The sequence below is a fragment of the Tachypleus tridentatus genome, chromosome 12, assembly GCF_004210375.1.
Source record: "Tachypleus tridentatus isolate NWPU-2018 chromosome 12, ASM421037v1, whole genome shotgun sequence".
In the NCBI taxonomy this organism is placed as follows: domain Eukaryota; kingdom Metazoa; phylum Arthropoda; class Merostomata; order Xiphosura; family Limulidae; genus Tachypleus; species Tachypleus tridentatus.
In genome coordinates this window covers 15613779-15636485 of record NC_134836.1, presented here as the reverse complement: position 1 = coordinate 15636485, position 22707 = coordinate 15613779, and the positions used below count along the sequence as shown (strand labels likewise).

At 32.9% G+C, this 22707-nt stretch overlaps 1 protein-coding gene across 3 annotated transcripts in view; it reads left to right on the top strand.

The window, feature by feature from the left end:
• LOC143234966 (uncharacterized) overlaps positions 1-22707 on the top strand; it is a 297649-nt gene that overhangs the window by 206921 nt on the left and 68021 nt on the right. For all 3 annotated transcript variants that reach the window (XM_076472659.1, XM_076472658.1, XM_076472660.1), the window contains exons 3-4: positions 13755-14033; positions 18998-19062. In XM_076472659.1, coding sequence (XP_076328774.1) covers positions 13755-14033; positions 18998-19062 — 344 coding nt within the window. The remainder of the gene's footprint in view (positions 1-13754; positions 14034-18997; positions 19063-22707) is intronic.

The following is a 22707-nucleotide window of genomic DNA, read 5'->3' as shown; positions in this document are numbered from 1 at the left end:
TGCAAAATGCAACTTCTTATCTCATTTTATCATAGTATAATGTGTTTTAGATCAAGACAAAACTTTAGCGAATTTATGGAAGGTAAAAATCGGTTCTGATAAATATTATTTAATGTTCCGGTTATATAGTCTATTATATAAATATGTTCTTTATGTTTGGAGCAAACAGTTGTTGCACTGATATTCTCAGTAAGTTTTGTTATACGAAGTCTAGAAATAAATAAATAACGTTTCTTCTGTTGATGTACGCCTTTACGTTTCCTCTTTGTGTTGGAAAAATTTTTTATTTAAAGTCGGTATTTCAGGAAGGCACCAACTATTAAACGGGGTATCTTTCAAATATTTATCTAATATGATAGAGAGGCGAAGTATGAATTGCATGTGAAGAAATTGTAGTGTTAAAATATGAGTAGACGTATATGTAATTCTTAATTTTTAACCAATTGAAAATTATTGTACGTAAGGGTGATGTGGAATTTATTTCAATAAATAGAAATTTTAATGTCAGTATTTGTATTCAGTTCTGTAAAAAAAGAAAGAAACTTTCAACGAAATTGATAAATATATATAGTTGTATAGTATAGTCAGATGTCTTAAAAAGCGTCTAAGTAAAAGTACCAAAATACTTTTTAACTCAGTCAGTAGTATTTGTTTGATGGGCGAAAGGTAATGAGTTTAATTTTAGGCTATAGGAAAAATGCAAAAAACAAGGAGGCAAAGATTGGCTTTTGATTATAATAATAGAAGCAGTGCGGCGTTAATATATATATATATATGTTTCAGTTGTAGCATCATATGGAAATAACATGTACTTCAAAATAAAGAACACTGAATATTGATTATTGATCATTGCAACAAAAAACACAGTTGTGTAACTTAATGTCCAGAGAGATTTATTTATGAAAAATTTGTACCATGAACCGATTTTCAAAGACTGACATTAAAAACTGTGAGCGTTGTCTTTCAGTTAACTTTGTTGTTTATAGAAAACAGACAAGGTTCTCCTATAAAGGTTATTGGGGAACTTTAAAAACTCATAATTATGTAATTTCATTGAAAATAAAAATAAAATCGCAGAAATTGTGTAGAATATTTTAAACTGAATCGCATGGTTACCGAAGCTATAATTTATTTAGTTCTTCAGTGTTGCGTAGTGCTAATTACCGTACAATGACGCTGACAACAAAGAACAAACGCAATAATCTATATATAGACACCTATTGATATTATTACACTTCACGGTTGCTCACCTTTAGAGTTGACCTCATTTTCCGCACCGTTCAGATCAAGTTGTTTGTTACTCCTTATTACTACTTGTTTTAACACACCTTCTGTTAAATATTTTGTAAATTGTATGTATTCTATAAGACAAAGTCAGCTATTCTTGTGATCTGGTATGAGGAATGACAACTGCTGAGCTAAACATTCCGTCTTTTATCTCCATAGATAAGAATATCTTCTGTCTCTTAGTTTTAGCAGTTCCTTTCTTTCACAGATTTATCTGTGCGAACCATAATGTGCGTTCTTTTTTTTTTACGAGTTGTTTTATTGTCTGCTTGATTAATGATGCCCTATGAGCACAACCCGAGAAACTACACAGATTAAGAACTAATGTAACGTGTGACAACAATCTTTCTATGACAACGACTGTGATTACAAACTTTGCTGGTGAATGAAATCCAACATCATCTGTTGTAACCAGCTGTGATAACTAAGTTACAGAAACAAGAACGTACCAGAAAGATAATGAATGGTTCACACTGCCCTCTGGATTATATAGGAAGGTGTACTGACGTTTTTCTGTTTTCTAGGTGAAGCTATTTTTTCATTTGTTTTGTTTGCCAATACTTTGAAGTAAACACATTTTAACTGATGATACTGATGTAGTAATATTAACAGACTAAACAAATGCTGTGAAACATGGTAATTTTAGTTCCGAAAGGAAAACTAATATTTAATGTTCTCACGCTAAGTGTGGTGACAATTAACGTAATGTGTATTTGTTTCATTGAAATTTTTAACTGGTTCTTATGTCAGTTATTGTTGCTTTTGTATAGAGACTAATCATTAATTTAACAATTGAAAGTCAGTTGTTTAAAGCCAAATAGCGAATTACTTTTCGTTGCTTAATAAACTACACCACTATATAATAAATATGTAACGCTGAATTTCATATTGGAGAAGAAAGAAAGCATTGACATGTTTGATGATTAAAAATAATAATTATTATTTGTGTCATAATGTAATCTGCAGTTGTTGTAAACTAATAATGTAGATTTCCTTTCTGTAGGAAAATAAATATTTCTAGAGAACGTTCTAACTGTTGAATATGTATAGACGTGATCATACCCTATTAGATCACTAACATAGTCTGTCTCTCAGTGAGTCTGCAATAAGATTACTTATTTAAAACGTTACAATCCAGGTTTCTATGTCCCCCCACCAGTAGACAGAGAGCATATAGTCAATTGTCTTTCTGTTATAAAAACATTTTCTGATACGTAGGTGTAAGTATACGAGGTGTAATCTTCCAGATGTAACGCACTTATTTGTGTTATGGGAGTTGTTTTCTCTGCCCATTCACGTGTGGCTTCGTTGCTTACTGCAAATTCGTTGTTTATGTGACGCAAAAAATGATTTCCAGCCCTTTTTTGCAATTCAAACAAAATCTTCTATTAACCTGACGTAGAACATGGACATTAAATTGTCCATGATCACGCGCGATAGCCAATTCACGTCTTCATCTTGCACAAATCTTTAGCCAAAATATTTTATTCTCTCAAATGTTATGAAACCATTGTACGACTTGAACAGAATTTGACACAATTCATCAGTAACTATATATTTGATGGTATCTATGGTTATACTTGTTAAGTTCTTTTGCAAAGAATGCTAGATGATTCATGTCGTATGTTCAAAGTTTATGTACAGAAAAGAAAAAAGTCTGAATTATCTGATAAAAGGTTTCTTCCATTCACCGTTTGAAGTCCATGATAACAATTTAGTATGGCTGGTGTGTTACGTAGTGCTGAAACCTTGACATTAAACGTAACATAGTACAATCCATTGTTCTATGTTTGTAAGCGATTTTCCTTTATTTTGGAAGGCAGTTAAAGATAAGCTTAAAAATAAAGAGAATTGTAAACAGTAATATTAAATTATACCAGAATATTTTATTTTGAACGAACAATGGCTGGACTTGTCGGACTGCGGATTGAACTGTCCAAGGCTCGAGACACAATTCTACTGAACACTCTTTTAGCTCGGGGCGCGTTATGAAAGCGATAGTCAATCTCGTTTTTCAGTTCAAAAAATCAAACAAAACTCCTTATGAAGCTTTCCGTCTGCTTTCTTTCTGGTGCGTACTTCACAAGTTACGGACGGTTAGACCCTAGTTACGGGAGTGTGCCTCTTATCTGGCCATTTAGCCCAGATGCCCATACAGTGCTATTCGGGTTTAAAATTCCAGTTCCAAAAAAAAAAAAAAAGAACAACAAAGAACGAGTTTCACTGCTAACGTAAAACACAACAATACACAAAAAATAAAGTTAATGGAAAATGTATTTTCACACACATCTCCTTTTTGACAAGAATATAAGGGTGATGAGAAAATAGAAATGTTGTGCAAATTACGGATTGATAGTTGTACAAAAGTTTACTTTTAATCTGTTTAGAGACGTATCTTATAGTTGTGCTTATAACCAAACGTTCTTAATAATGAAGGTTGAAGAAAAGTGAAGATTAGAGTTATTTTAATTCTCAGTGTTTAGAAATAAGATTAAAAAAATCCTAAAATCATTATGATTACATTTTGTTGAGTAACTATATGTTCTGAAGCACAATGTATTAGCACACCAACAAGATAACTTTCATTTTCTGTTGCAACCTCAAAATTTCATTCTCGCTAGTTACATTATCTGCTACCTAGGACGCAGTTTAGCCTTGTAATATATCTCTAAATTTCGGGTCCAAATCCGAGCAATGCCGTAAGACATTTTTCCCACTTTAATCTGTGGAAGCTTTAGGAGAGTGTCATACTTTGCCTGAAAGTGGACAGTGGATAGGATGCTGCTACCAAGCTACCTTCTTTCTGGTTAGTGGTTCAACGTTAGCAACAGCGATACATAGCCTTAGTAGCTTTGTCAAAAATACAAACAACTGTTAGTCCATATTGTTTCCTTTTTTGGCTTGAGTCCTTCATTCTCTGGATGTTATCTTTTCTGAGTTTTAAATCCTTCATGAATGGCGTCTATATTTAACTGTTAATTGAACAGTTTGTAAACAATCTGTCTTGATGAACCCAGCTTTTTTTTGAGCTGAAATATTAAAATAAAATTAGAATGAAATAAAGATTAGATAAAAGAGTTAACGTGAAAGTTAATGAATGCTAGTAACTTTTTGATTGCTAAAAAATATTTGGATAACAGAATTATTTAAACATTTAGAATTCAGACATGCTTACATTAAAAGAAATTTCCCATAAACCCTGCAGTAAATTCATCATTTCCTTTGTTTTCTATTCTTTGTTTGGTCGTTTGTAGCCTAGTGGCTAGTCTTCCGGATTGTAAATTCAAGGATCCAAAGTTCACACCTCATCGCTACAGATTTATGTTCTCTACTTTTAGCCTTGAATGCATTTTAATAATGGATGTAGAATCTCACAGTTTCATAAAAGTATTCGAGTTCACAATTAGGGATGGCTAACGCAAATAGCTCTCGTGTAGCTCTGTGCGAAATTCAAAACAAACCAAAAGCCATACATCAAGGGAAAATAATGAAGAACATGTCAAGAATGTACCTGACCCTCCCAGGTCTACCCAAAGGACTTAAATACTGGTAAGTAGAAACAGCAAGGAAAATAAATAGTTAAAAATGTTATAGTTGTGCTAGGATGTCTTGTATGCTACTAGTGGTTTCGTTCTTGAAGATGAGAAACGATTTTTTTCATCCGATATTAAAGCTTTCGGGGCTCAGTATAGAATTAAAAAACCCTTTTTAATGCGAATGTAGAGACAATATATAATAAATTCTGGTTTTGTAATAAATCGAGTATATCATTTTTAAGTTTAGAAGATCATACAAAATGAGTAGGTTATGTTATAATTTGTGATACAAATCTGTTATTATTATTGCTAAGTTGGGAAAAACGAGTCGTTATTGTTTGTTTAGAATTAAGCACAAAGCTACATAATGGGCTATCTGTGCTCTGCCCACCACGGGTATCGAAACCCGGTTTTTAACTGTGTGAGTCCACAGACATACCTTTTTGTCATTGGAGGCTGACGAAACGTTCATAAAAGAAGTTTTCAACAATAAGCATTGTAGGATGTATAAAAGAATAAATACGTTTCCAGTTTAACTTCCATACTATCTCTTTGCTTTTTTATGTTTGTGAAAAGCGTGAGAAAATACTGATAATTTACAAATCTAAGAAATATTTAATGGTAAAATGCTTGAGTATTTTTACATTTATACAAGGCTGTTTACAACTTATGGTACGCTCCACAAAATTCACGTTTGCATAATATTATATAAATCTATTGCACACTTTTATACATGCGTAATTTTGAATAAGCATGTAGATAGTAATGTATAAATTAGAAAAGCATGTGAACTGTTCCTGGCATAAACAGCAAACTCCACAAGGAAACTCGTGCACAGAATCTCATGAGCGGAGTAGATTAGCAGCGTATCTTAGTTCGCAAAACGTCATGAATTTTGGATATAGGATAAAATAGAGGCCACCACTTATGCAGAATATCAATGTCCGAGATGTCGTAATACCTGGCCACAGCTATTCGTTGTTATTTTTTTCCCCACAAACTGTTTGGCTATCTACTTTTTGCCCACCGTGGGGAATTACACCCGATGTTTTAGTGTTGTAAATCTATAAAAGTTTCGATGATCTACCAGAGGACTGAACACAAGCGATTTATTCTTTACGAAACCAACAGTTTAAGGAAGTTCTTGCTACAACAAGATGCGTTCAGGCTATTTAAAGTAACCTGGCAAATGTTTAAAACTGTAAGCGAGAGCAAGAGGTCTTTAATAGCTGCAATATCCAACTTGGATACGTATCAAAGAGAGATTTGTAATTTGTGTGCATTCCATTAATTTGGGTGTTTTGGAAGGGCTAGAAAACAATTATTATGTACTTCTCAAAATTGATTGAAACTCTGTTGACAGGTGCAAAGCCATTCGGTAGTAAAATATTGATATTTAGCCGTGTATATCATGGAGAAATAATATCTTCCTTAAATCACTGATGTCGAGAAAACCCACTTGTAGAGAAATATATATGCAAAAACGGCTCGTTTGGGTTGAGAAAATATTTTACGATGACCGAAGAAGGTCGAAACGTTGTTCGCTCTTCTATGTAAAATATTCTCTCAACCCAAACGAACCGTTTTTGCATATATATTCTTCCTTAAATATTTATGAAGTAACGGCCGAGTAAACTTCTAGATCAGATAGTTAAATAATTCTACCATGATTGTAGTTATGATATTATGTTTAGAGCTGCGTTTTTCACGTCAGCTATGAAACCTGTTAGTAATATGTTAGTAATGTAATATGTATGCCCATGGATATCAAGGAATCTTAAATTGGGACGTTTCATAGGCGATAACGAATTAATCATCAGTAGGCCAGTGTTTTGCAACAGCAGTGAAATACTGTCTGCGACAGATTATGTTCAACCAGTGCTTGGTATTGAAGTATCTTCAATGCACTACCCAAATCCTGGTTCGCTTTTTAAAATGTTCTCAGAGCCATCAGAATGCGCTTAATTCTAAAGATTAAATCACAGCCTTGCAGTCGTCATTAATTGGCCGAGATTTTGAGGCAACTTTTAAAGCAAATTACAACAGATCTCTGTTGTAATCTAGTTGAGAGCATTTTCTGCAGAATAGCAACAATTATTCAGGCCAAGGATGGGTTACACCCTATTGTAATCACTAAGTTACGTCTCTATGGCTATACATGTTCGAATATTTTTGGCACGTGAAACGTGGTGGAAAATATAGATAGTACACATATACTTAGGGAGGAAATATTATGTTTCAATGAATACATGATACTTATTCACATCAGCAATTTAAGATTGTATTTTGTATGCATAACGTAAGTACAGACTTGGTGCATGTAAATAAAATATACACGTGTTAGAAGTTAAGCCTTATCAAGAAAAGCTACACTAAAAAGAATCGATATAATCTCTTTCATCTCCGAGGACAGGTTTTTTTTAAGTTGTTACTTGGTTGAAAAGGCTATAGACCTATTATCTTCCAAATCTTTTTTTTAAGCCAAGAGTGCTTACGTACATTTTGATAGCTTTTCTTATTTTTAAAACTCGTTGATAAATTTTCAAGGCGTTTGAGGGTATTCAGACTGATGAAAATTACCCTTTATGCCAGTCCCGTGAAGATCCCTCCTTACCCCAATACCTGTTCTTATAACAGAGCCCTGGTAGCACAAGCCTGTCGCATGACACCATATTCTTGAGACAAAAGCTTAGGTTATGTTACACTTGGCTTAACATCGAATTTATGACATAATAACAGGGTGTTAACTTTACTATCTTTATAAGACGAAAACAACTTCATGAAAATATGTTATTATAGCTGTATGAAGTCCAAAATCGTTAGCTATTATATACACTACACGTTTAACAGTGGTGACGAACACCGTGTAAGGGGCAATCTCTAGCTATAACATTAATATACAGTAGCTTTATTGCTTACGCTACTTCTTACTCACAAGAATGAAGGATAAAATTACCAAAACCAGCTTATCACTCTACATATGTGTTTCGTTAATGCTGTTTCTAATATCTGGCATTTTATTTTATGTAAACCCGTGTGTAACTATTAACAGTGGGTGTTATGAGAAGATTTCCCATACTACTAAGAAATGCAGGAAATCATATCTAAATTGGTCGTCGTACTTCACGTTTGTTTGTTTTTAATTTCGCGCAAAGCTACGCGAGGGTTATCTGCGCTAGCTGTCCCTAATTTAGCAATGTAAGACTCGAACCAATATAGGAACTCGAACCAGTGATCCTAAGATTACGAGTCGAGTACCATAACCACCTGGTCATACCGGGCCCGGTACTTCAAAACCCGGGAAGTTATTTTATTACAAGTTGCAGCTTTTACAAAAGGAAGAAAATTTTTAGAACAGTTGCGATGTTCCCATCACTTGTGATCATTCTCAAGTACACAAGTTTTAAAGGAAAAAAGGTTTCAGTATTTAAATCAATATTTAACAACCACCATTCTGTATGTGTGTCATTTTATCGCTGCGTTTTTCATCGTCTAGAAGATTTTCTACGTAATTAAGAAAGTTATGAATATCTTAGTTTTAATATCAAGAACTTATAGAATTTTAAGTTATCACGTTAACATTTACGACCAGATAAGCCCCCCACTGGAACAGCGAAAATCCATGGATTTTCAACACTAAAGTCTCGGGTTTGATTTCACAGCAGACAAGGCAGATATCAAAGTACGAAGGGCCTGGCATGGCCTAGCGCGTTAAGGCGTGCACTTTGTAATCTGAGGGTCGCGGGTTCGCGCCCGAGTCGCGCCAAAACATGCTCGCCCTCCCAGCCGTGGGGGCGTTATAATGTGACGGTCAATCCCACTTTTCGTTGCCAAAAGAGTAGCCCAAGAGTTGGCGGTGGGTGGTGATGACTAGCTGCCTTCCCTCTAGTCTTACACTGCTAAATTAGGGACGGCTGGCACAGATAGCCCTCGAGTAGCTTTGTGCGAAATTCCAAAACAAACAAACAAACAAACAATCAATCAAAGTACGGCTTTACTGTAAAACTTCCCTTGGTGGGATAGCTGTGCGTCTGCAAGCTTAAAAGTTAAAAGCCAGAGCAAAATTCCCTGCAGTAGACACAGCAGGTAGCCTAACGAATAAATGGTTATTTGGGTGTAAAATGTGTCCCATTTTAAAAATGGTATGTGATTTTCCAGCGCCATACTTTGTCTTTCTACCTATTCATCTTAGAAATAAGAGGATGCATTTCTTCGTCGTCTGTGGGAAATGGTTTGTCATAGAATGTTCTTTAGTATTTTTGGCGTTCAACTTTCAGATAAGAAGTTCGTGTTAAAAACCAACTATCTTCTGATGTATGTGAATATCCTCTAATCATCCAGTGCTTTATGAGCAAATTTTGTTTTTCTTTTCTTTGAAAGTTAGAAGTCTATACGTTTCATGAAGAAAGATATTGACTATGTTCCACACAGCCTCATCTGATTATGGTCATAAAATTGGATAAATATCATATTTGTATCATTTTTTATGGACATAATGGTACTTGATACACAAATAAAGATAAAAACTTCTAAATTTAGTATTGAACCATTAATTTTACAAATAAACGCCTAATCTTTTAGTTATCACCTTTCACTCACAGGTAGTTAACAAAGGTTTCGCTGAATAAGTGCTTATTTTATAAATCTTCATATTTCTACAGTATAGTATTATTTAACAGCGTCTTAATAATCGTTAGACTAAGTAACATCACAAAGAAATGAGTTAAAAAGTCGAATTCATGGTGAAACATGTTTTAAAATGTTTAGTTTAGTATAATTAATTCATTGTATGAGACATTCTAGTTCGACTGAATAACATTTTTATTGTGACACGGATTCTGTTTAGCGCAAGTCAGTTTCACTTTAAACCTCACATATGTGAAAACAGAGGTAAGAACAGGAAGTTTATTCATGTATTATGCGTATAAGTCTAATTTTTATGGAACAGTATAAAAATATTGAAATTATGCATTACGAAATCTAAAAAGGTTTTAAAATACTATATCTGAAGTTACCCAAATTGAATGTTATAAAAATCATAATATATTCCAGAGTATCTAAAAGACCCATTACTCCTTTTTAGTACACGGTTTAAAAATGCTTATATCAAACTTTTTTCATGCATTAATTACTTTTAAATAGAATTTGGCATACTGCTGGATATTGGTGTTTGCATGAGAAGTTTCTCAAAGCAAGCATTATCATTTAGTAGGCGAGGAATGTTGAAAACGTCAGTACGTATCATCAATTTCTCTGACGATTTTTCTTTGGAATTCTTTACATTTTCACCAACAATCCACATCGAACAGTCAAGCTATCAAATCGTCCCCTGAAGCTTTAATAGTTTTCATGTCCCGATTATCGTTATTATTCCAGTTCTGTGTAAAAAAGTTCAAAATACTTTGTGAGAAATATATAATCGACTTCAATAAAATGTTACTTTCAAAAGAATAACTTTCGTTCACTAAAACTATAGAATTGCTTATGTTTTCTGATTAATAAGACAATATTTCAATGCTGTCTCTCTTTTACATAGCAATGAATTTATGATACTAAACATGATTGATTAACATGGTGTTCAAATATAAAACGTTTTGAACTTTGTATATGTAACCTAAAGCTATTGCGTTAGTTTAAATACATTATTTTGTGAAAAGAGAAATAAATTACACAATCAGATTGTGTATTACTTATTTGGAACTGTTATTTATTGGATTTCGCGATTTAATAAATCACCTACTCAAATTCTATTTATTTTCAGGCCTGGCATGGCCTAGCGCGTAAGGCGTGCGACCCGTAATCCGAGGGTCGCGGGTTCGCGCCCGCGTCGCGCTAAACATGCTCGCCCTCCCAGCCGTGGGGGTGTATAATGTGACGGTCAATCCCACTATTCGTTGGTAAAAGAGTAGCCCAAGAGTTGGCGGTGGGTGGTGATGACTAGCTGCCTTCCCTCTAGTCTTACACTGCTAAATTAGGGACGGCTAGCACAGATAGCCCTCGAGTAGCTTTGTGCGAAATTCCAAAAAACAAACAAACTATTTATTTTCCAGCATAGTGGATAAATAAATATAAAATAGAGTAATGGGGTGAAATTGTGCAACATCATTGATTGTTTTGTTCGGTTTCTAAGCAACACATTTCATTATTTCAAAAATCGTTAACTTCTCGCTTAATAATTCATTTGTAGTATAATTCTCAGCGGTTTAAGCCAAAATCAAAGGAAAAACAAATATAGAATATTAATGTTTTTATATTAACTAATAAACATTTTTGACGTTCTAATTTCACATTTGTATAAGTATAATAGTACTGTCTCTTGTATGTCTATGTAATTACTTCGCAGGGTGTGGAAGAATCTCCATCAAATTGGTATGGAGATTCATTAGATCTGTGCGAGGATATGTAAATATTTTCAGTCCTGAATTTTGCGTTTTTTTAATTTTATGGATATTTTTCCATATTTTACCACTATTTGTTCCTGTTGATGAATCATCACCAAATTTGACGTGAAGGTTTCTTGGATCCATGTGAGGACACATGCAAGTTTGCAGTTTCGCATTTCTTAGTTTTTATGCGCGTTTTTGCGTTTTTTACAATTACTTTCATGTTCTAAGATAACTTACATTATTCATAACTTGACGTAAATTCCGTCCAAGAGATAGGTTTTTTAGCTTGTTATAATTATTTTTCTTAGTAGACTGTCGATCAAATTTCATAATATTAGAATCACTGATGCTGGTTTTGGAGTTTAAATGTACGAATTACAAAAATAGAAAACAAATCTTTTACAAACCATTTTGTTCTTTATAATTTTTCCCTGTGTGGAACTATTTGGATCATTGATTTACTTCAGTCAATCTATGTTAACACAGTTATGTTCTTTATGCAAACTCCTTCCGTAGTTTTGGAGCTATTAGGACCACACTTGGCAGGCTAACTCCGGGTGGATCGGAAGTATGTAGGGAATAACCCCCCCCCCATACCAATGGGAGCTTAAACGCCTCCGGAAGGTCATCTGGATCACTAAACCGGATCTGGCACCGGATTTGTGTTTCCGGATTTTCTGTATGCAATATTTGAAACTGTGTGCATATCCCCATTCACTGATTGATTGACAAATATTTGCGAACAAACAACCTATTTGGGTATTACTGTACCTGGCCCCCGGCCCCAAGACCACCGACCTGAGCAATGATAAAGTACTTTGCCATGACTTGACTACCTGACCCTCCCAGGTCATTGACCAAAGCACTCATGCAGAACTTTCGTTTCGTTTCACTAGGTAGTGGGTACAGACGTAGCGCCCGTTTTGATACCACGGGCGAGTATTTTAATGGAATTTATTTTTGTGGACGAGTCCTCGTGGAGTTGCCTTATAAGTAACTGGCACATGTCGAGGATAGTTGGATACGTTAGGGTTTCTATGAATTACGAAGCAGGAATATTTTGTGCTAGTATCAGTAGAATTCTACCTGGCACGGCCTTGTGGCAAGGGCTCTCGACTCGCTGCTTGCGGGTCATAGATTCGAATGCAAACACCGAAAGTGCTTGTTTTTCACCCGTGGGGGCGTTATAATGTTATAGTGATCTCACTGTTTAATTAGAGTAGTTCAAAAGTCGTCAGTGGGTGGTGTTTACTAGCTAACCTCCCTGCAATCTATAACTGTTAAATTAGGGAGGGCTAGCGCAGATAGCACTCATGTAGTTTTGCACGAAATTCAACAAACAAACTATTATTGTTGGCCGAATTTCAGTTTAAAATTATATCCACATACAAGTATCTAACAAAAACGTGTATTTGAACGAAGTTATTTTATTATCTACTTTTGTTAAGTTACAGTTTATTTTTGTTTGAATTTAGTGCAAAGCTACAAGAGGGCTATGTGCGCTAGCAGTTTCTAATTCAGCAGCGAAAATCTAGAGGGAAAGCGACTAGTCATCATCACCCACCATCTACTCTTGAGCTACTCTTTTAGCAACAGATAGTGGGATTGACCATCACACTGTTATGTCCCCATGACTGAAAGGGCGAACATGTTTGTTGAGACGGAGATTCAAACCCACGACTCTAATATTGCGAGTCGAGCCCCCGAACCACCTGGCCGTGCCGGACCTGTTAAGTTACAGAAAGCCACTGATATGTGGTTAATAGTTCTGATTTCAATGACCTGTACAATACTTAGGCCAAGAAATTACGTTTCTATAATGCTTATTTTGGTATATGTATTAAATGTTTTAAGAACTTGGAATGCGAATAAATGAATCGTGTGGTAGTAAGTGATAAAGCAGTTGGATACTAGCGGTGAAGTTTTGATTTGTAGCAGTTTGATCAAAATGAGGCCCAAACCCCAGCTAGCTTTTAAAAATGAACATGCAGTCTTATGTAGGAAGTTTGAAAGTGCATTACTTTTCTATAAACGAAGTGTGAAATGTTTCAATTCTGGACTTTTCTTTTATACGGATGTACAGGTTTAACATACTTACCTTATAATTATACATGCATGGTACAGTTGGTATTATTATTCACTTTGTGCTTTCAAGTTACTGTAATGTTTTCTTTTCTTTTATACGGATGTACAGGTTTAACATACTTACCTTATAATTATACATGCATGGTACAGTTGGTATTATTATTCACTTTGTGCTTTCAAGTTACTGTAATGTTTCTTTTATGTTGTTTGACAGTTGAATTTACTACAAAATTTACAAATTTTATCAAGTCAGATTTTACCGTAGTCATATTAATTGTGCAATATGATATCACTGTGGACATATCTTAATTTTAGTGTGTGCTTTTTTTCGTGATGTCTTATTTTTAGCAGATAAAAATACTCATACGTTCCCGTAGTTGTATATTAAGGTGTAGCAAATCATTGCAAATATAATGAAATAAACTGATTTGTAAAAAAATTAAACATGTTATTTAAACAGCTACTTCCATGAAGATCTGGTGAACAGTGGCGCCAAGCCCACAGAACCCCAATCGACTAGAGCTAACACCATCCAGAACCAGGCAAACGCATCTAACCTAAACACCACCAACTCTTCCGTGTTATCGTCCTCACGACCAGGAAATATACACAAGAGTTCTTCAACCATAGATGATGTTTCCAATTGCTATGGATTTTCTGCTGTTAATGCTGCCACTGTGAACCCTGCGAGAGAAACTTCCGATCACATCCGGAGTGTGAGCTGTTCAGTGTCAAAACGGTTAGCTTTTGTCATACAAAAATACATAAAAGTGTTCTTTATCATATTCATGTAGTTTAACGCCACTCACGTGCTGAGTATATATTTTGAAATGTTTTATGCATGTATTTATAGCATTATATTATAAACGCAAATGCTTTGATTTCTTACTTTAATATAATGCAAAATTAAAATATCAAATGTAATCAAACACCAATCGACACAAATTATATAGCTATATACGATAATATTAAAGTATGCTTTCTTAAAATAGGAATCGTAAGTCCGCGACCCGTTTTTGCATTATGAACAAAATTTTATAAAAGAAGTGATTAAATCTAAACAATATAAAACTAAGAATAATTGTAATACTGTTGTTCCCCTAGTAAGTCAGTGGTGAACTTATGGACTTTAAATGATAGAATCCGACTTCCTGTGGTGGATAGAGCTCATAGCTTATCGCGAAGCTTCGCAGTAAAACAGACAAATGTTTCATAAATATCGAAATGAAATGTTAACGAAGAATTGACTGTTCAGAAATTTACATGGTGAATCAAAATGTAAAGATTGTGTCTTGAAGGCTAGAACTAGAAACTACGAGAAAATAAATAAAGTAGGATGGAAATAGTGTCTACTTTGTTTTCTCAAGCTACAAGTCGCTATTTTGAATCTGTGTCTACAGTACTGATAATGGTTGATAATTACAAGCTACTTTGTTACCGAATTTCTTTAATGAACTGAAGTACTTATTTATTTGGGGTAAACTTCATTCAAAATTTACATTGAAAACAACATCGGATGTTTTCGTAGTGGAGCACGTTTTTTATTCGTCATACGATTTACCTGCCTTTTCTGATTTCATGGAAATAATGTATATATCATTACAACGAATAAGTCAGTTAGCACAGACTTCCTTGCAGTATTTTTTTGCCTTTCGACAACTATCACGAAAGCTAGCTTGAAATATTTCAAATAATTGCTCTACTTGAGAAATTTAATACAATAGTTTATTACTGCATATGAGAATAATTGTTGCATATAGGTTTACAGAAACTGTTTGAAACGATCCGAATTTCGAGATCTACTTTTTTCTAGAAGTTACACACACACACAAAATATATGTATTTTTAGAGAAATTTAATACTGATAAAGGGAAGTAAACAAAATCAAAAGGAAGGACTACCTTAAAACAGCAAATCCAAACCTCTGACTAATTTTATTAGTCCATTATAACATAAAACAAGCCGAAACAATAAATTAAAAATAATAAACAAATAACACTGCACTGATTAAAAACATCCCAGGATACAAGTTATAAACGTACCCTAGGTTTTGGAGTTGACTGAGGAAGTAGGACTCATATTGCGGTGGGGATACACCGTCTACCAGTATTAAGCTTCATTCTCCAGTCTCACATAAAGAAGTAATATAAAGGATTAGCTATAAAGATAGAAATAGAAAGTAGGAGAGCAAGATGTGGGTGCTCAAGCCCACAACGTCTTACATCTATATTACCCTTCACTACCTGCATATAGTTGTGGGAAGGTGACTGTTCTCCCAAGTAAAGAAGAAAAAAATAATTGAAAAATAAGAATAAGAAAATAGGAACTAACCATTTGGGAATAAATAAGTTAAAAACTTACCTCTTGAAGTTAGCATTCCAGTCCTCATTATGATAGAAAGGCATTAATTGGTAGCCCAGTAAACGAATCACATTAGTATGAAGAGTCCCATCCAGTAATATAAATATTGTACCACCCAACCACCACCCATTTAATAAATCTACTGTGACTACCATGCTCTAAACAAATCTTTATATGCGGCAAGGTGTACATCCGTATAAAGTAGTTCCATGTTGTTAAATGACCTTATTCTTAACTAAAAATAGTTGTTAGAATTATTTAGTAAAATTTCTCAAATTTTTATTTCTTTATATTTATTTAATACATTATTATATTTCTTACAGAATAGTTAAATAATTTTACACAGACTTTCTTTATTAAATCCATTAACTATTAATTTTTGTATCAGTATTTCAACGTTACCGATAAAATATTGTAACTTATTGTAAATTTTACAATATCTGAATAATTGCGAAGTTGTAATGCTTATAACAGATGTGTATGGTACATTACTATTAAGAGAGGGTAAATCATAAATTGAAAGGGGAAAATATTTTCTTTAATCAAAATATTTACATTGATATCCTTATCAATTATTTTAATTTCTAAATCTAAACAATGTGTTTGCGTATTAGATATTGGAGTATTTTCAATTCCTAATTCTGCTGGATAAATAGTGTTGATAACATTATTTATTTCAGGATTATTTATACCAATTAAATCATCTATATATGTGTAGGTTAAAGTAAAAATACTTAAAATGAGTGTGTGTGTTTTCTATTAGCAAAGCCACCTCGGAAAATCGAACTCCTGATTTTAGTGTTGTAAATCCGTAGACTTACCGCTCTACCTGCGGGGGACAAATATCTGTAAATGTGAAGTTTTCAATGAATCTATTTTCATAGTAGTAAAGATATAAATTTGTTATATAAGTAGAATAGTTATCTCCCATTGTAATTCCTATTGTTTAAGAACCTGGTTATTGAAAAATATATAATTATTGTAAATACAAAAACTTAATATATCTTTTATATTTTTGGAGCTAAATTTTCTTCCAGTTCTATAAAAGGATAATAGAACTGCTTTATTAATGAATTTAAAACAAATATTAAATCTCTTTATTATCCAAAAAGTATGTTTTTTATTATTAACACATACATTTTTAATTTCATCAAGTAAAATATTAAGTAATTTATTTAATAATATAGCCGGTTGTTTAATAATTGTTCTTATTGAATTAGAAATGAATCTAAATTTAATTGGAGATTTATGGACTTTGGGAATAGCACAAAGAAAAGGTAAACCTACATTAGGATTTTGTTTAGAATAAAGTTTATTATAAGCTTTAATTAAATTATTAATTAGTGTTTCTTTGGTTAACAAGTTTAAATATCTGTGAACTATTAATTTATCATAATTAATGCATAAAACTTTTTACAAATGATACCAATGTTACAGTGAGCCTTATGAATGGGAACTATAACACATTTTTCTTGCAATTCTTGAATCTTATTATTGAACTGATGAAACGATAAATCTGTATAGTATTTTTAAATCTTATATGGGATAATTTAATTTTTATTTTTAAGTGTGTACAACTTCTATTCCAAAAAAACATCTAGGTGGATAAGATGTAGTTTAGTTAAGTTTTAAAATATGTTCATCAGTATTGTTATCAATAGATAATGGAATATTATTCATATTACATTTTGTGGCTATTCTGTATTTAGATTCTTTTTTCAGTATTTCACATAATATTTTAACTTTTATAATTTTCAAGTTACCAGTAACAATATGTTTATAAAATGTAGTATCAATAAATAAAGTATTTTCATACTCAAAAGGTAGGTTATTAACTTCATTTACATTTAGATTAGTTAAGAAACTTTTATAATCATATAATAATGGACCAATTGGAACTTCTTATTTATAACTGACGGTAGGCTTTAAGTTTTTAGAAGGAAAAATATTATCTTTTATAGATTGATGAATAATTTTAGAAATCTGCAAATCATTGAATATTTTATGCATAAAATTAATTACCAGATTTGAAGGTTCGAATTACAGTTTGTTTGTTTTTTTTATAAAACTTGATAAATCATTGATATTTAATTGGTATTTTATAATATCTATAATTAAGTGTTTTGCATGGTCGTTTCGAAAATCAAAATTTTTATTGCATTAATTAATACTTATATTTTGAGAAGATTAAGTTTGTAAATCTTTTTGAAAAGTAATTAACTTACACTAATACTAAAATAAAAAATATTACAAGATCCTGAGAAATCAACCCATTTTAATTTATTATTTCCTTTACCTTTAGTTTTCCTATTTTTATGAAAAACGTTATCTATAAAGAAATAATTAGCAATACAATAATCATTACTGAAATTCAGAGCAGTAGAATTATTAAAATCTTGGATTGATCTCTAATGATATAATGTTCTTAGTTTCAAAATATAGAAGTTTTCTCGTTGAAATCTATTGGTGTCTTCATTAACAATTTCTAATATAGTTATCTTATTATAGTTATCTAAAGGGTGAATCCTGAAATGTTTTGATTCTATAGAATTCATTTTTTTTTTTTATTTTGAGATCTATGCAAATTTATATATATATGCAATGGGTTTGAAGTTAACTTACATATTTCATATGACATTTAGTGCCTGTTAATATATAAATTACCTTTTTCATTTTACGAAATGAATTTGTGTAAGTAATGTGATGAAACGTATTTACAACAGGACATGTGAAACATCTTTTGTTTTTACATTTTATAATATTTGCAGCAATATAATTGCTATAATCAGCTCGCTAGGCTAAATTATAGTTTCGAAATATGTCATTAGTTATGATTATTACACTTAACTTCATAAAGATTGAACAGTGCGACTTCGTCAGCAACAAATCACGTGCTGAATATATTGTAGAGAAACTTAATACTGATAAAATTAAGTAAACAAAATCAAAAGAAAGGACTGCGTTAACACAGCAAATCCATACCTTTGATTTATTATATTGGTTTGTTATAATCTAAAAACAATTTTAAAAAAATTAATAAAATCGAACGCTGCACTAATTGAAAAGACCCCAGGATACAAGCTATAATTCGTATTCCACATTACAGCTTGTATCCTGGGATCTTTTTAATTAGTGCAACGTTTTTTTGTTCATTATCTTTTGATTTATATTTGTTTTGGCTTGTTTTTAGGTTATAACAAACTAATATATATATATATGTACACATATATCCTATTTTATCTTCAGCATTATACAAGGTATGTTCAAAAATAGTTGTTTTAAATATATTAATCTTGTATTTGAAGAAAGTAATATAAATACGTTGTTCATGTCTTTCCTTAGCCTGTGTTTACCTGACAGTCCACCGGACTCTAGTTCGGAGCCTTCGTTTTCTCCTCCTCATGAAGGTTGGTGTCTTACCTTTTCTTTGTAAGCAAGTATGTTTAGGGACTAACAGTATTTACTCTATTTTAGCAGAAAGTGCTTTATGTTTATCATAGTTTATTTTTCTGATTCTCGTTCCTTGAATGTTACAATAGATATTCACTATGAAACAGCATATAGAGCAAGAGAGTAACCTCTATTGTAACGTGGTCAGTTAATGAGTTCCTACCAGTTTATACATTATCTGAGAGTCCAACTTTACAACTAAATCAAAACATCTCATCTTAATAAAATATCGTAGGAAAAGTATAATATCTTAACGAACAATGAAGTAATCCTATTTAAGGGATTCATCATTTACTTAAAAGTAATAGTAGTCACTTATATTTGTTGTAAAAACCCCAATGTATCAGTTTTCATCACCTGATAAATTGTATAGTGTGACTATCTGAAAATTGATGTTTATTAGACCTCATGAGAAATAAAATACATTTCAGTTCCTACAAGGTGATAAAACATTTATCGTGACTACTTTAATTTAGCTGTCATCACACAATGAAACACTCTACCGAGGACTGAAGAATGTCAGATCTCATAAGTCCACGTAGATCACATTATAGAAACATTTGATAAGAAGTAATGAATTAGTTAGAAACTTTTATAATTTATCGTCTGTATATGTTTTTGCCTTTAGCCTTAACGTTACAAATAATTATGAAAGTAAATAATAGGAAACAGTCTGCTTGCTTAAATATCCCAAGAGCTGTATTGTTTTGGTTGATAGTGTAAAAGATTATCACGATGTCAATGGATGTTAAACATGTGCAGTTGTTAAAGGATAAAAATGAGAACAAAGCACAGAGAAAATATTTAAAATATACTTTAAATGAATATATAAAATTATGGAATGACTAGTGTTTCAATAAAGAAATAATAATAATAACCAGCACACTGGTATAGAATATTCCCTAATTACCTGTACTGACTACAATAGTAGTTAATCTTCTGTCTGGTTTCCGTTGTGCGTGGCTCATAATAAGATTTCTCTTTCTTTGGAATAATGAATATTCCAAACAAGAGTTACTAAGTGTTTTGAGGTCATATATATATATATATATATGTATATTTTCACGAAATATATCATTTATATTGTTGGCGGTATAGTAATTCCATTCGAGATCGATGTTATAGTATACTACTTTAGAGCGGTGTGTATACATGTCAAATATAAAAGGCTGTTTAGTGTAGGTAGTATCATCAATTTATTTATTTTGTATTTGTAATTTATTGATGTTGAGTCTATTAAACGTTGTGTTTGCAATCCATTGTTGTCAAGGCCACGGAAATTTTTAGAAGGCCTAAGTGATAGTTGTAAAAATAGCTGTGATCGGAGGAGCAGAAACAGAATGTAAGTAAAGTCACGTGAAACAAAAGTTCCGTCAGAGAAAAATTTAGAAAAAGTAAAGTTAACCGTTTGAAAGAGATAAGGGTAATAATGTGTCTTGTAAGAGGGTGTTCTAAACTAATCGAATTCTCCTGTATGGAGTTTGACAAAAGGCAGACGGTTATTGGAAGTACGAAGAGCAGTCTACTTAAGTTCAGGATACAACTGCGGAAAGTCATGAATACTATTGCGATAAAAATAGTTTTGCTTACCAACTGAATTCTAAAGCATTAGAGTTGGTCTAGGTGGACTTTTGGCAAGAAGAAGAGAGCTGTATAGTGTTTAAGATGCAACTGTAATCTCTGTAGTGTAAATATTTTTGTACATACCTACTGTAGCAATCCTTGGTACGACACACATATATATTTTCGTTACTATATATATTACTAAAAAGTAGTTTCCGACTATTTGGCGAGTCATAGCCAGAATTATACGTTGGTAAACGGCGGTAGGAGAAAACCTAGAAAAAAAGACAGTGTAAATAAGTAGGCCTATATACAATTACAATTACACTATATAACCATGTCAGACTGTGACAAATGGATATAACAAGGAGAACATCTCGGGTTAAAAAAAGTGAAATACAAAAGGCAGTTAAACAACAACAAAAACTAGAGAGAGAAGAGCGGCAACAGAAGATAGAAAAAAAGACTGAAAGAAAAAAGGAAAGATTAGAAATCAGAGAGAGAATAAGAACACTAATTGAGATTTCAAATCTCACTCAACTGAAGGAAGAAGAACCCAAAAATGAAAATGTGGTCAGAACCAATCAACCCAAGATACCCAAATCTGATGAACAGAAAGATTACATGGATGATTTCCCAAAGAAATATGAAAGATTCGTCTAAAGTCAGATCTAAGATAAAGGTGCCTGGACAATCTATCTCAGCTCATTTTTCACGAAAAAAGGCCTACAACTATAGGCAGATGCCTTTAATGACATAAAAGGTGCCATGGACTATGACAAATTAAAAGTAGCTTTACTAAAGTGATCTAAGCTTACTGAGAAAAGTTTTTCGCAAAAGATCAGACGAGTAAAACCTGAAACTGGAAAAAAAATATCTCACTTTGTGCCACGTGTGTGGCTATACGTCACAAGATAAATGTGACATGGTCAAATGTGGCAACAGTTTTGAGGGACTGGTAGACCTCTTAGCATGCGTAAACAGTTCGTGACTACGTGTTCAACTATCATATTACTGTTATTTAAGGAGAACAGTATATGAAAGTCCCTTGAGGGAGTATTAATGGCAAGTACAAAAATGTCCAGTTAAATTCGAAACCAGTGATGGCTGGCCAGAAACAAGTGTCTACCAAAGGTGACAGGAGGTTGATAGACAAAAGGAAGAAAAATTGCTATGTTTGTTAAAAAGAAGTGCAAGTCCGTTACCAGCAAGCAACAACAGAACCCTCATCATAAAGCAGCTGGAGCTACTTACAAAGACAGTGCTGGTAAGACCCAAGTAAATAATGACTAGCTACTTGGATGATACTGGAAGAAGAAACAGAATAAAAAAAGACACATCATATTCACCACAAAAATGAAGTGCCAATTGCATGATTGATTACTGCACGACTCATGATCCGTTCCAGTTAGTAAATGAATCAACCAGGAGAGTAATGAGAGCATGTGACAAACAGCAAGAGGTGTTAAAAATCACAGCATGACAATATATAAAGGATATGTCAGGGACAAGAAAATGGAGATCTTATGAGACAATGGGCACATTTGTACAATAGCGAGATCTAGTCTACTATCTGATGATCAAAAGACAGGCAAAGTACATCTGTGTGTGTTAACTGATAGGACAGTGAGGAAGTTTCCCATATCAAATATGAAGGTGGATACTCCATATTATATTTCCTTTGTTTATGAATTTCGTGCAAAGCTACACGATGGCTATCTGCACTAGCCGTTCTTAATTTAGTAATGAAATTCTAGAGGGAACACAGGCAGTCATCACCATCCACCACCAACTGTTGGACTATTCTTTTACACCAACGAATAGTGGGATTGACCGTCACAAAATAGCACCCCACAGCTGAACTTATTTAGTGTGAGGAGGATTCGAACCAGCGACCTTCAGGTTACGAGTCGTACGTGGTCATGCCGGGCCACATTATGTAGGACACCTTAACACCATATGTGTAAATGCACCAATATGATCTTTTGTGATTTAAAACATACCAGATAGTAGAAATTTGGAGGAACTATAGAGAAAGA